The sequence below is a fragment of the Lytechinus pictus genome, chromosome 16 (genome assembly GCF_037042905.1).
Source record: "Lytechinus pictus isolate F3 Inbred chromosome 16, Lp3.0, whole genome shotgun sequence".
In the NCBI taxonomy this organism is placed as follows: domain Eukaryota; kingdom Metazoa; phylum Echinodermata; class Echinoidea; order Temnopleuroida; family Toxopneustidae; genus Lytechinus; species Lytechinus pictus.
Window position 1 is genome coordinate 18,444,042 of NC_087260.1, and position 13,402 is coordinate 18,457,443.

Consider the following 13,402-nt stretch of genomic DNA (forward strand, 5'->3'; position numbering starts at 1 on the left):
GCAAGAATGCTTGGGACCAATGGCTTAAGGTAATCACCTAGGGACCAGTAGATAAAGATAAATGCATTACGAAAGGCCACAAGGATGTCAAATGGGGAATCGAACCCTGGTCACCAGACTGCGAAACTACGCCTCATCTAAATATCTGAATTGTTAAAGTTTCTTACATTCATATGATATACCTGTTATATTGCTTGAATGGGTCTATTTCCAATTGTAATCACTTTTGAGTGATAAACATAATATAGGCCTAGGCTTATGTAGTGTAGCAAATTGTGATTAACTTTGTAACTTCAAGAAAATGCGACATAAATGAATGGAATACTTTCCTATATATGTCTCAGTCTCTGTCGCCTCCCATTGGGAAGAGATCATATAATGTAGGAAGATCATTTCGTCTTCATCACGAATGCTCACTAGGTGACCACCAAGGCTTTCCTGACAAACTAGTTCTGCCTCGTTCCAAGTAAGAGCTTCATGGTTGATGATCAAACGGTAGCAGGAACCTTTGAAAACGACCCATCCATCGGGACAGGAATGATCTATAATGTTAACATTTGAACAAAAAGATATCAAATATAATTTTGTACCTAGTTGTAAGTTGGACCGTGGTTGTTTAATGAATTGACGTTTCTTGATCCAAAATTTGTAAATAATTATGTCAAGAGAAGTATTACAAAACAGCCATCTTTCGTCAACATGCCAATGCTTGTTCATTCGAGAAAACAAAATAGAATGGACGACGAAATGGTTCTTGTTCATTTCTTATTTGCTTTTGTTTTTTGATAGATTGTGTTTGTAAATAATACTGTTTGGATCGAGTTAGACATGACAGATTTTAAATCATCTCTGATATAGAAATTGCCCATTTGTATTAGTGGTATAGGTATATATTTCGAGTATTTTCTAGATCACATCATCAAAGTCTTGTCTAAAAACTACATATATAATACTTACTCTTTGTGGTGTTGACCGCATCAGGGATGAGTATCGACGAAGAGTATTCAGCTATGAACCCGTAGCCACTTCCGATGCTGTCAGAGTGGAACGTGATCTCCATTCGGTTTAACGAGGACACAACCGATCCCTCAGGTTTCTTCTGATCGCAGAATCGCCCGAGTGAGCTCTGGGATGACAGATCCATAACAATGACGTAGTCCTCGTCGCATGATTGTTCCAATGAGGTCACATCGAGTTCGACGAAAGCCAGGCTGATCTGCGTCCACGGTTTGGTCGCTATGTCCCACGAGAGGTCCAGATTAGGGGCATAGGAAGCGAAGTAGCCAGGGGACATCAAGAAACCAGAGCTTTGCTTGCAGGCGAAGGAATCCTCACTTGCAACGTTGGTACTCTTGCTACAACCAGGTTTGCCTTTATCATTAATACCAAGAAATAACCAAAAAAAACATTAGAATTATATGTGACACGTTTAACGAGGAAAGCAATATGCTATATTAAGCACTTTCGTGGAGGTATCAGCGAGATGGCTGTCCAAACTTGGTTTCGCACCCGAAAGGCAAATCCAAAAGTCGATTGCAAGATATATTTGTTACCGATATGAAGTACAATGTTTGGAGTTGATTATGATTATATTATGACATGCGTTTAAATACAACTGCTTTTGTAACGTATAGATGACTACTGCCCTGGTCTGTATGAGACTCTTACCTATCTGGAAGTGAAAAGATCCATAATATGGATAATTGTAATGGTTTTCAAAGAGATTCTTTCACATCTAGTATGAGACACCGCCAACTTACCTACAGAACCATATGCAATTACAGCTCTTGAGATGCCGGTGAGTAATCCTGACAGTAAGGTCACCAATAAATTTGAAGAGGATGATACAAAGACTGATGGCACTTCATTGAGGTCAAAGGACACTTCCGTCTCATCGACTGAGTCAGTGAGCGAGAGAACACCATCAGCATTTCCGTTCCCGTCAATTTGTGGCTTAATAGGAGAAAGCAACAATTTCATAGGCATTTTCGCAGTTTTTACTATGGTAAGCGTAAGTTCAATTATCAAAAGCCAACGTAACATATGTTTTGTCCCCCTATCACTTGAACAATGAGCCTGTAAGCTTTAAAGTAACAAAAAGTGATAATCCGTATTTTCTTGTCTCATCAATACTAAGTGGTGACCTGCGTGTATGCCTAGTCGTGATTGTCAGGACGGCAAATTGATAATGGCAGAACTGATATTGGGCCGTTTTTCCGAACTCAGGTCTTTTACGAAACAAACTGACGATTTAAGAAGTATAGGTCTTACCTGGAAACCGTGGAAAATAAACACCACATACTGTCCTGCTGGTAATGACATTTCCTGGTGGCACATGGCCCGAGGAGGGAATGTTCTGGATTGGTCCATTGCAATATTCCTTCCTACGCCGGGGGACAGAAACGCCGATGAACAGTTCTCTTCACAGTATCGCGAAGCACATTCTGCAATATGAGAGCACCGGAAGTTATGTATGTCACCATCCCTTGACAATGTGATCAAAATCCTACCAAAGTGTATATTATTTACCGTATTTAGGATTGATAAATATTGGCTTAAACTTCAACTAACTGAAAGTTCTTACCAATTGCATGACATCCCAAAAGCTCCAACCGGAAACATAATCCGTCAACCCATTCTGTAGGAAGTATCTTGTATCGTGAAGCTACGATTCCTTCAGGAAGATATGCTTTGCACATCGCCTTGTCACAGTCAGATATATTCTATGTTTGCAATAAGTAGTGAATAGAGTGTGCATTCATTACAGAGTATTCATTTACTATGTAAATGCAGACGAAGGAAATGATAAGAGAAAGGAATATAACAAACAATTGTAATATTGGCCTACAGGTTTACATATAGCCACGTAAACTACAATGTCACCTCACAATTAAACATCGTTACCGTCAGCATTTTCCAGTTCTATGTATATCACTCATTCACATATATCCTCAAAATACATCTTTCTTTCCTTTTCTTTTCATTAAGATATCCTTTAGCAAAAACATTTTATGACAAAGCTCATTGAGTCCCATTATTGAAGCTAGGGGTATGAAGCACTCACGTAATGAAATGATACTGAAGCATCATCTGACATAGCAGTCAGGTTAAATGAAAGAAGTCGTGCATTAGCACACTGTTGAATAATGATTTCCCGGACAACAGTGCTTGTTCCGATGAAAACATCGACCGAATCAGCATCACTTATTGAAGATCGCCCTCCCCACCCTGCCAATGGTTTGTGATCATAAGGCAATAACCTCAAACTTTCAAGGTCCGAATATGAATCATTGACAGTGTTCTGACTTGCTGTTGACGTCAGTATACCCGACGATAGACCGAGATCAAAGTGACAACCTGTGGATTTCAAGGAAAGACACGGCCAGTATCAGTAGCTGAGACCATGAACCTACTGCTGGGAAAAACGTAGAGTACCTTACGTTCTCCTCAAATTTTCAACCATGCATGCATTACGACGTTTCATCTGAGGATGTTCAGTTTTCTATTAACGTTGCGGTTGAATATTTATGGGGCCCCTACAAATAATTGAACATAAACTTTGTGAGGCTGACGGCCCAAATTTTAATCTAGAAAAATGAAAGTAAAGTCAAATACTTTTTGTCAATTAATATTTCCAAGAAAATGTTACGAAACACGTCTGTCTGGTAATGGTTATATTGGTAATGCAAAATTACTTCAAATAAATAGATTTTTGCTTGAAGGTACCTTAATATCCAATCTGAATATTGGAAACCAGGAATTGGCTATCCACCTTCAGTAGTAGGAACTGAAACGCAGAGCACTTCACAAGTGTTCTGATAAAGGCAGGATACAGAATGTCAATTAGCCTTCTGGGCAATTTGAATAAGGTGAATACATTTCTTGTTTTTTACCCAATAGTGTTTTATCTGATCGATCTGCAAAATAAGTCAGGAAAATTATTGGAACCAGCGTGTCCTGTCATCTAATGTTTGTCGGCTCTACCACCGGGTTATTACTAGTACATGTTATAGTTTGCTGAATGGTGGTCAGAGCGTAAAAAAATTGAAAAAAAAGGTTTTGATTTACAGCAGGATATGATTCAAAGACTAGTCTGATAATATTTGCCCATTTATTTTTATGGTGGATCCTGACCCTGACGTTAAACCTGACTGAAGAATAAATATAGCCAATTAACCCTTCTGGCATCCAAGTATCTCAAGACGTAGAGACAGAAGAGATGGATCCTTGCTCCTTGGTGTGATTTGAATATGACGAGTCAATCGAGGGCGTACAAAGAGAATGAGAGAAATTGCCTCCGGATCCCACTTTCCATGGATTATCTAGAAGATCAAAAGTAGAACAGAGTTTGGCATCGTGAAATTGCAGATGGGAGGTTTGTAGAGGGTGGAAAATCAGGATCGGAACATACGGATGGCATAAATGTTCGGTCTAGTATTAGAATACCGAATGGAATTACTGGTGTGGAGGCAAAGAGCATTCTCAAATGGTTTTCATATAATGATAATGTGCACTTTTATTAATAATAATAATAACGGTTATTTATATGCGCTATACACAAAAAGTATCACAGCGCTTACAATAAAATTGTCAGAAGTAAAATATGAATATAAATCTTAAGTAACAAAAAAGTATAGAATTGTATGCATTAAATTGCATCAACTATTGGTGTTCTCAACGGCGCCAGATGAGGCCTGGGGCCCGTTTCTCAACACCTGGACAAGTTAGTCATATCTTTATCCACCAACCACGGAGTAAGTTCCAATCTTACTAAACCCGTTTCACGAAGGGCTTCCTAACAAGAATCCCTTGATATCGATACTATCGGTAGAAAGAGCAGACGAGACGTAGCCTTAGTCACAAAATAGCATAATTTTTGAAAAGCAAAAATTTGTGATAAAACTGCAACTATTGTGATTAATTTGGAAAAACATCAAATAAAAATAATAGCAGAACCAAAATATGAACCATGCATACTAGAACCATGAAGAAAAAAATCAAATTATGAATAATTCATTTCATGACTAAAAAATCACATGGGGACATTGAGATGGGTATCCCCGGGATAGTAAATTTTGATAGTTTTCGAAAGTAAACCACAATTGTTTTCTTTGTAAAATAATGATAATTATACGTTTATTTATGGTTCCAAACATCATCAAAATATAGTTTAACATAAATGTTTAAAATTTCACACACCGAAACACATGATTTTGACAAATCTTTTGCATAGATTAGAGATAGAATTTATCAAAAATGTTGATAAGTGTTTGAAAACAACGAATACGAGTCCAGTTATGGATGACCTGCCGTGGTAGAATCTTTATCGATTCAATTATTTTACTATTTCAAAATGAGTGGTTTTGTTGCGTTTTACCAACAGTTTTTATAGTTTCTGTGCATTACAATTATTATTGAATGATCTATCACACCTGTTTTGCAATGTAATTTCAACTTCTATGAATGATTACGTAAGATTACAATTTTCAAATTTTGAGGCAATTTTGCATGTTATAGTCTACACACGTGATGCCACTACGTCATTAAGAAAGAAGTTATGACAGGTTCGGAGGTGTCATAAATATTTGGTCAGGTTGTTGTCCCCGATCTTGGCAAAGAGGGCTTCGTGAAACGGTTAGCGGCCAAGTAGCTCACTATCTTCGATTTAGTCAAGAAGTTAGACTTATGACGGTGTTGAGAAACGGGCCCCTGGTAGCCTCTTGCTTGCTGCGATCAAAGAACTCTAGCAGGATATCACCCTACTTAGGCCTATCCTCTTTCTCCTTTACATCCCAACCGCCAATACGCAACTCTTTTCCACTCCCTAGCAGCATGATCACGGAATTGAGTTTCCATGCACCGACAGTGGACCATATCGCGGACTCCAACGAAATATGTACTTTGAAGAGTTTCTTGATCAACTTGTCGTTTCTCTGATCAACTCATATTCTAAAGAATTGGGTGTCGTGACTAGCGCCCGTCATCTAGCTACATGTAGAAGGTACAACCTGGTTTCTATGATTCCCAAATGCCACACCGAAATGATGTAATGCGTGTGAGGTTAAACTTACCTCTGCACTGTCGTCGTCGAACATGACCAGTAGTGACTCCACCCATGTCCCTACGCTTCCTGATCCTCCTTGTACCAAGATTCCCGTGATATAGTGACCTTGATCGAAATTTACCTGGAGAGAAACAAGTGGAAGCAGTGCTGTAATGATCGTTACAGAAGAATTGGGGGAAATATGGCAACAACAAAAATCAACATGTTTTAGGTCAGATGCGTTGCTGTGGTAAAACTCAACACAAAACACCAAAACACATAAATATAAGGTTAAACATTAAACCTGAAATCACATATGGCCCTATTCACGGGGTAGCAAATTGGTAAGTACCTGGATGGTAGAGTCATCCACTTCAGGGTCGGGTATCCATGAGGAAGTACCGTGAAGCCTAGCTTCGCTAGGGCTATGCTCCTTGTCTTTTCGGCTAGTCGCAGAGAGACTGCCATCAGGTATCCAATCGTTCGTCATACCTAGAGGGATAAGACAGTAACCTGTGGCCAGAGAAAAAGAAAGAAAGAAGGTCTGATGATCCGTCATCGTTGAATGCTGTTAAATGATAAATATCATAGAAGGTTGTCACCGAGCAAGTGGAAGACTGATGCATTTGGGTCCTTTTTGGAGGAACTGGTAAGTAACGAGGATTTAATGCATTTTTCATGGGTCATATTGCTCCATTTCGAACTCGCTAAAGAAGGAGTTCGCTTGTCAATCGATTCAATGTTTCTGTATTAATGACTTTGTAACCATACACGTATTATTTCATATAAAGAATTTATACGAACAAAGATCAAATAAGAGATTTTTACGACAAAATATCGATCAAGTCCCACTTTAATGTTAGCCTTTGCTTTGAATGGTCTTTAACTATTATCGTGATTTTGTTAGCAATCTTTCTAAAACGGCCTAATAATTAATGTTAGCCTGTATTAAATTGATAAACAAACCTTCTCCTTGGATGGGCCGAAGCTCTATCACAAATCCATCTCCTATCCCTGATGAGTCCGTGGTGAACCTTATCCAGACTCTATCTGACCAAACCACAAAGTCTGATGAAGCAAGGTCACCCGTGAATCTGGCCGCGACGCTTTTCGTGTCGTTCGAATCCGCGCCCTTTCCAATAGACAGAATGTCTCCGTGATCAGTCAAGCCAAAGACGATGAATCGGAGAAGGACCCCGAAACCAGGTTGCACTTGGACGTTCCATTCGATGAAGACGTTGTTTTCATAAGGCATCGGGTATGTTGGTGATTCTAGAATATGGACGTCGTTGTCATTGAGGACGATTGGCACTGGGTGAATTCAAATTATTACACAGAATCAATGGTTATTATCTTTCAATATTGTAAGACTAGATGCATTCCTTTCTGAATAACTAATGCGTTAACTCTTAGACGGAGACATAATATAATGAGGGTGATTGGAATTATACAGAATCATAAATCCTTTATTCGTTTCAATTTGAGCTCATGAACTAAGACTATAATGGAACCACAACTATATATACTATATGCTATTTTTATATAGTCTAGGTTTTTTATTTTATTTTGAAAATTTATTCGGTCGGATTTTCAATCAAAGTAATTACTTTTTTTACAAATTTTATTGAAAGAAATCAATCTTTCGTATGATATTGCGTGACAATCTTCTTTCCTTTGTTCATAGGGGTGGGGAGGGCGGTTTTTTAGCAAAAGCAATGCACCGTATGGTGCATTTATTAATTTATTTGCAGCATTGCCAACTTACATGTTATAGCCGAGACCTCTACTCGATATCCACCGTTCCCATCTGTTGGGTCAGAATTAAAATGGAAGTAGAGGGCGTTCGTCTCGGTGTAGTATCTATCAGGGGGTCCACTAGTTAATGGGCCAACCCCACCAATGATCTGGGATCCATCTGTTTGAAGATAATAGTCATCGTACTATTGGTACACCAGGATTGATTTGATTTGTTTGCTGACGTAGAATCATACGATTTGACAAAGACATTAAAATCTCTGCGCACTGATGAGACAGAGCGCCCTTAATTTCGCAAGAAGGCCTATAACGTCATAGTACATGCTAGGACCTGATAACAATCATGTTCAATGCGTTGTGATAAGCATAAACATTCTCCCTAAGCTTTGAAGTAAAAAGATTATTAGCACATGTATATTTAATGCTGATTTTCATGTTTTCAATAGAGAAGGCATTAAATCTTATACTACTAAACCTATAGAGAAATTCAGTTGACAATTTTAATGAATTATTCCATCATTGACGTCACAGATCATGCAATCTTTAAGAAACGCCAATAAGCCAGGTACATGGGCGAAGTCTTACGATGCGCAGAGCAGAAACTAGTCGGATTACGCTGATCGAAGTGGCAGAAGGAAGAAGTACTGAAAGGTCGGTTAATCAAGCGCAGCGCTAGCAATAGATTTTATACCAGATTGCAGATGGATCAATCAGGACTAGATTACCAAGATATATCTAACTCAAAGAAGAAATAGAAAATGTACTATGTATTCTTTTGAAAGTTTACAAACGGAATTGTTCAACCTCGATTAGACTCCCAATTTTCATGGGGACTTCGTCCCTCGAAAATAAAATAGTCACCGCCAATACCATCTCGGATAAAAACCTTCCAACTACATGTATACTTTCTCATAAGCAGACATCAGACTCATCGTGTAGGCTACCTGTAAGGTAGTAGAACCCGTCTCCAATTGCCAGATAATCGTTATCATTCGGCAGACGAAGGTCAAGAAACCAGAAGCGAATGATGTACCCTTTCGGAGCAGTCACCACCCAGACACGCTGGAAGTAGTTCGGATAATGTCCAGGGTAGTTTGGTGATGTCATGTAAATGGTTCCCCCTGCAGGCACGTAGGTCGGGGACAGATCACCTACGACATGAATAACTAAAGTTAATACTTGTTCAGATACATTCTGGAAACTTCCACATAGATGTAAGTCAAAGGGGAATATCAATAATGGTAACACAAGTGTCTACTTATGAATGGAGTTAGCATTTTACGCTAAAATGTCAATAAGATACTAACTTTAGAGATTTATGCAACGGGGAATTTCTTGGACCTTTAAGTAATGTTGACCAAAATCATGTGAACGAGACAGATGAGGATCTCCAAAAATATATAGGCCTATACATTGGCCAGTAATCCAGCTCTGGCAGCGACCATAAGAATTTGTTGAACTATTTTTGTTTCGCAATTGTAGCTGAGCTGTTATTTTAATGCATAAGGATATGGTAGATATGGGTGCCTACATATACCATTACCAGTGGCATATCCATCTAATGGAATCTTTTTAAACAGTTTCCTATCAGGAACATGTGATTTTTCGTGCCGTACCTTTAATACAAAAATAGGATAGCCAGCTTACCTGGTTGTACTGCCCTCGCCGTTACATTTATAACAAAGGTACCGTTTAGCGTTTCCGAGTAGGCTGCGAAGATAATATTCATCCGATTACTGAGTGAAACGATGTCAAGAGGCAGTTTGTTACCCTCATACTCGAAACGATACCGTTCACGATTGTGAGGGCGAAGGCCATCAATAACCACGAAGAACTCGAGGCTGACGGCGAGGTCAAACTCCAAGAATCGAATATTCATTACGGTATTGTCAGGAGCTTCCACTCGCCATCTTGCGACGCTAAACTGACGCGAAGAGAATTCGAGATTCGTAGTCGAGTAGATGGTGACGGTTTCGTTCAGGGAGAGGCGAATATTGGCTGTTGAAAAAAAATACATTTTAAGTTCATGGCATTCGAATGTAAAATTGACTTTTCTCTTGAGACCAGATCTTTGATGGACCCACGTGGGTCCATCAAAGATCAGGTCTCAAGTTGTGCATGACTATGATGCATATGGTATTCCTCTAAGTATCAGGTTTAATTATGTAAAATTAATGGAAGAGTAAGGGAATGATATCAGTCATATTGGAAACCCTTGCTAAATATGTAGTCACACCTGTGGTTTAAAGGTGCACGGACTAGCCGCCATCAGCGGGTACGATAAATCCTATAGCGCCCTCCTCAATCCCGGTAACATGCATCTTTAATCACATTTGGAAAATGTTGATGTTGCTGAACCTAACACAGTGTAATTCCATATTCGGTAGGTTTCATTTAACATGTTTAACGCAAGTGTTAAAGGCGCAAACATGGCAAATGTGACATAAAAAGATAACAAAGGGGCCTAACAACAGCAAATTATTAACGTTTATACAATTTCCATTTTCTGAAATCTGCATTGACTAAAGGCATGATCTCATTCTCTGTTACCAATATGGAGAGTGTTTGTTAGTGCTTTGAGGATGAAAACTATTGTGAGAAACACTATCTGACAGCATGGACCTATTAGAGATGGACACTCATTGATTTGTTAATGAATTCACTAACATGTGACCACCATTGTGCTCTGAATAACATTATCTTCAATGTGTACTTTGATCCTTCTGTGTTCCGCCGTCAAATAGGCCATGAGTTGGAAGAAACAGTTCGTGATTTGGCATCGATATGTCACAAACTTTATGCGCAGAAGATGACATATCACTTATATCCTGGAAAAATCGATGTGAAGTTCTGGTTTACCTTTGGCAATCTTTGTTCAATATGTGACATTTTATTTAGGAAATGTATGTATATTCTTTCAGGGGCCGCGGAAGCGGGGGGGGGGGGCTGGGGGGCTTCAGCCCCCCCCCCCCCCCCACTTTTTTCCAAAACCATGTACAAAAACGCAAAAATGACAATACGATTGTGATTTTTTGCATGGTCAGCCCCCCACTTTTGGCTCAGCCCCCCCCCCCCCACTTTGAAAACCGTTCCGCGGCCCCTGTCTTTAACATAGAGGCAATATTGTGACTGATAATCATTGATGGTTGATTATTTAAAGTTTCCTCCTTATACAGTGCGTCCCAGAAAAAACGAATCCGAGATTAAGCGATGATTTATCATAACTTAAACACAAATACAATAGAAAAATTACCTACCAATGTACAGCTTAGAATCTCCTCTTTCATATGATAGATTATTCCTCATTCACGCATGAGTGAGCAAAAACAATTTGAAGAAAGGATACCAAAAACTCATTTGGCGGGAGGTATCTGAATTTCAAAAAAAAAATCACATGCCTAAAAAGTTCAATATCTGCTCTTTTATTTGATACCTTAATCACAAAAAATGGTTAAGAAGTAAAAAAGTTATGTTCCCTCGAAACAATGCTTGTATTTCCATAATTTCATTAAATAAACGTGTTTTCACCAGTTTCCCATAGAAGCTATCGCATGGTTAACAAAAGACTTAATGCATGGCCGATCGTCAACAAAACAGAGTGTCAAGTGAGTTTAAACGCAAGCCTGTAAAACCTCGTCATTTTATGAAATTATTGAAATTCAAGGCTTATTTCAAATAACCAGAACTTTGTTATTTCTTGACCAGTTTCTGTAATTGAGGTATCAAATTAAAGAGCAGATATTGAACTTTTTAGGCATGTAATTTTCTTTTTGAAACCCAGATACAGCCCGCCATCAAGTTGTGCATGACTAAGATGCATATGGTATTCCTCTAAGTATCAGGTTTAATTATGTAAAATTAATGGAAGATTAAGGGAATGATATCAGTCATATTGGAAACCCTTGCTAAATATGTAGTCACTCCTGTGGTTTAAAGGTGCACGGACTAGCCGCCGTCAGCGGGTACGATAAATCCTACAGCGCCCTCCTCAATCCCGGTAACATGCATCTTTAATCACATTTGGAAAAATGTTGATGTTGCTGAACCTAACACAGTGTAATACTATATTCGGTAGGTTTTATTTAACACAAGTGTTGAAGGCGCAAAAGTGACATTAAAAAAAAGAGAACAAAGTGGCCAAACAATAGCAAATTATTAATATATTGCGCTTATACAATTTCCATTTTCTGAAATCTGCATTGACTAAAGGCATGATCTCATTCTCTGTTATCAATATGGATAGTGTTTGTTAGTGCTTTGAGGAGAAAAACTATTGTAGTGAGAAACACTATCTGACAGCATGGACCTATTAGAGATGGACACTCATTGATTTGTTATTGAATTCACTATAAACATGTGACCGTCACTGTGCTCTGAATAACATTATCTTCAATGTGTACTTTGATCCTTCTGTGTTCCGCCGTCAAATAGGCCATGAGTTGGAAGAAACAGTTCGTGATTTGGCATCGATATGTCACAAACTGTATGCGCAGAAGATGACATATCACTTATATCCTGGAAAAATCGATGTGAAGTTCTGGTTTACCTTTGGCAATCTTTGTTCAATATGTGACATTTTATTTAGGAAATGTATGTATATTCTTTAAAATAGAGGCAATTTGGCAATATTGTGACTGATAATCATTGATGGTTTAGTATTTAAAGTTTCCTCCTTATATAGCACATAGCATATTAGAGATCGTGTATTTTTCAATGTTATTGATATGTGTGTGTGCGGACGATAGCGCGTCGAATAATAGCATAACATTTTATATCACAAAATCGTCTGCTTCTCAATTTTGCTGCTCCAAATCTAAAGCACGTTGATTGAAAAGCATTTTCTGACACAGGGCATCAGCTAACAAAATCAAAACCAGGAAAGTTGTCCCTTATGAGAATCGCCTTGGCACTAGCTTTTGTCATAACACCTGTAAGAAGCACATAATCATTAGGCGGATCTCATTCGATCAACGAAAGTTTTGCGTTCAATGTCCATCTCTATTTTCATAGGTCCATGCTGACAGTAATCAATATTTTGATATCCAAAATGCCTCGAGATGGAGCGTTAGAGACCTGTATCAAATTGAGCAAAGATTAACTTTGACTATGAACATGATGAATAACACCAAGGATTCAATCCACAGAATATTTACGTGTAACTAATTCGATCTCGATCTCGTATCCAGCACCGGCGTTTCTGTAGTCGCTCACAAACATCATCCAAAGGTTTCGGGACTTGGATTCCACTGTGGTATATTTCTTGTACAAGTTTCCCGTAAATGCATCTCGAATTGTCTCCCTGTTTCCAACTTCTTGACCTTCCCCGACGATCAGGACATCTTTCCTAGTGCAAAGAAGAGGAAGATGGCATAATTTAGTCATGATCAAGAAATGCGCTCATTAAAAAGATCGATTAGGGCCTATATGTCATGTATATGGTAATGGTACACACACTGCAATACATTGGGTGATTTCAAGTTCAGTGTTGACCTATTGGTGTTGGTGTTAGGTCAATTTTTACGATTGTAACACCAAACATAAAATGAAGATGTTCCCGAAAAGTCACTCACTAGTTGTTGAGATGTCAATAATGTGATCTGGATC

General features: G+C 38.6%; 1 protein-coding gene and 1 long non-coding RNA gene across 2 annotated transcripts; both read right to left on the reverse strand.

The window, feature by feature from the left end:
* Positions 1-279: 279 nt before the first annotated feature.
* LOC135156936 (cubilin-like) lies at positions 280-1,338 on the reverse strand. Its single transcript, XM_064110942.1, has 2 exons — positions 958-1,338; positions 280-542 (listed from the first exon to the last, which is right to left on the reverse strand). The coding sequence occupies exons 1-2, from the start codon at positions 1,292-1,294 to the stop codon at positions 280-282; spliced, it is 600 nt and encodes a 199-aa protein (XP_063967012.1). The 5' UTR covers positions 1,295-1,338.
* Positions 1,339-7,283: 5,945 nt separating this feature from the next.
* LOC135157057 (uncharacterized) lies at positions 7,284-8,780 on the reverse strand. Its single transcript, XR_010296136.1, has 3 exons — positions 8,743-8,780; positions 7,809-7,958; positions 7,284-7,354 (listed from the first exon to the last, which is right to left on the reverse strand). It is a non-coding gene; the product is annotated as an uncharacterized LOC135157057 (long non-coding RNA).
* Between the last annotated feature and the right edge of the window lie 4,622 nt (positions 8,781-13,402).

What these genes read in the sequence shown, in the direction of transcription:
- LOC135156936 (XM_064110942.1), bottom strand. Translation starts at nt 1,294, where the DNA reads ATGTCCCCTGGCTACTTCGCTTCCTATGCCCCTAATCTGGACCTCTCG. An exon ending in TGCGGTCAACACCACAAAGA is followed by an intron (nt 543 to 957) that starts GTAAGTATTATA and finishes TTAACATTATAG; the next exon opens with ATCATTCCTGTCCCGATGGA.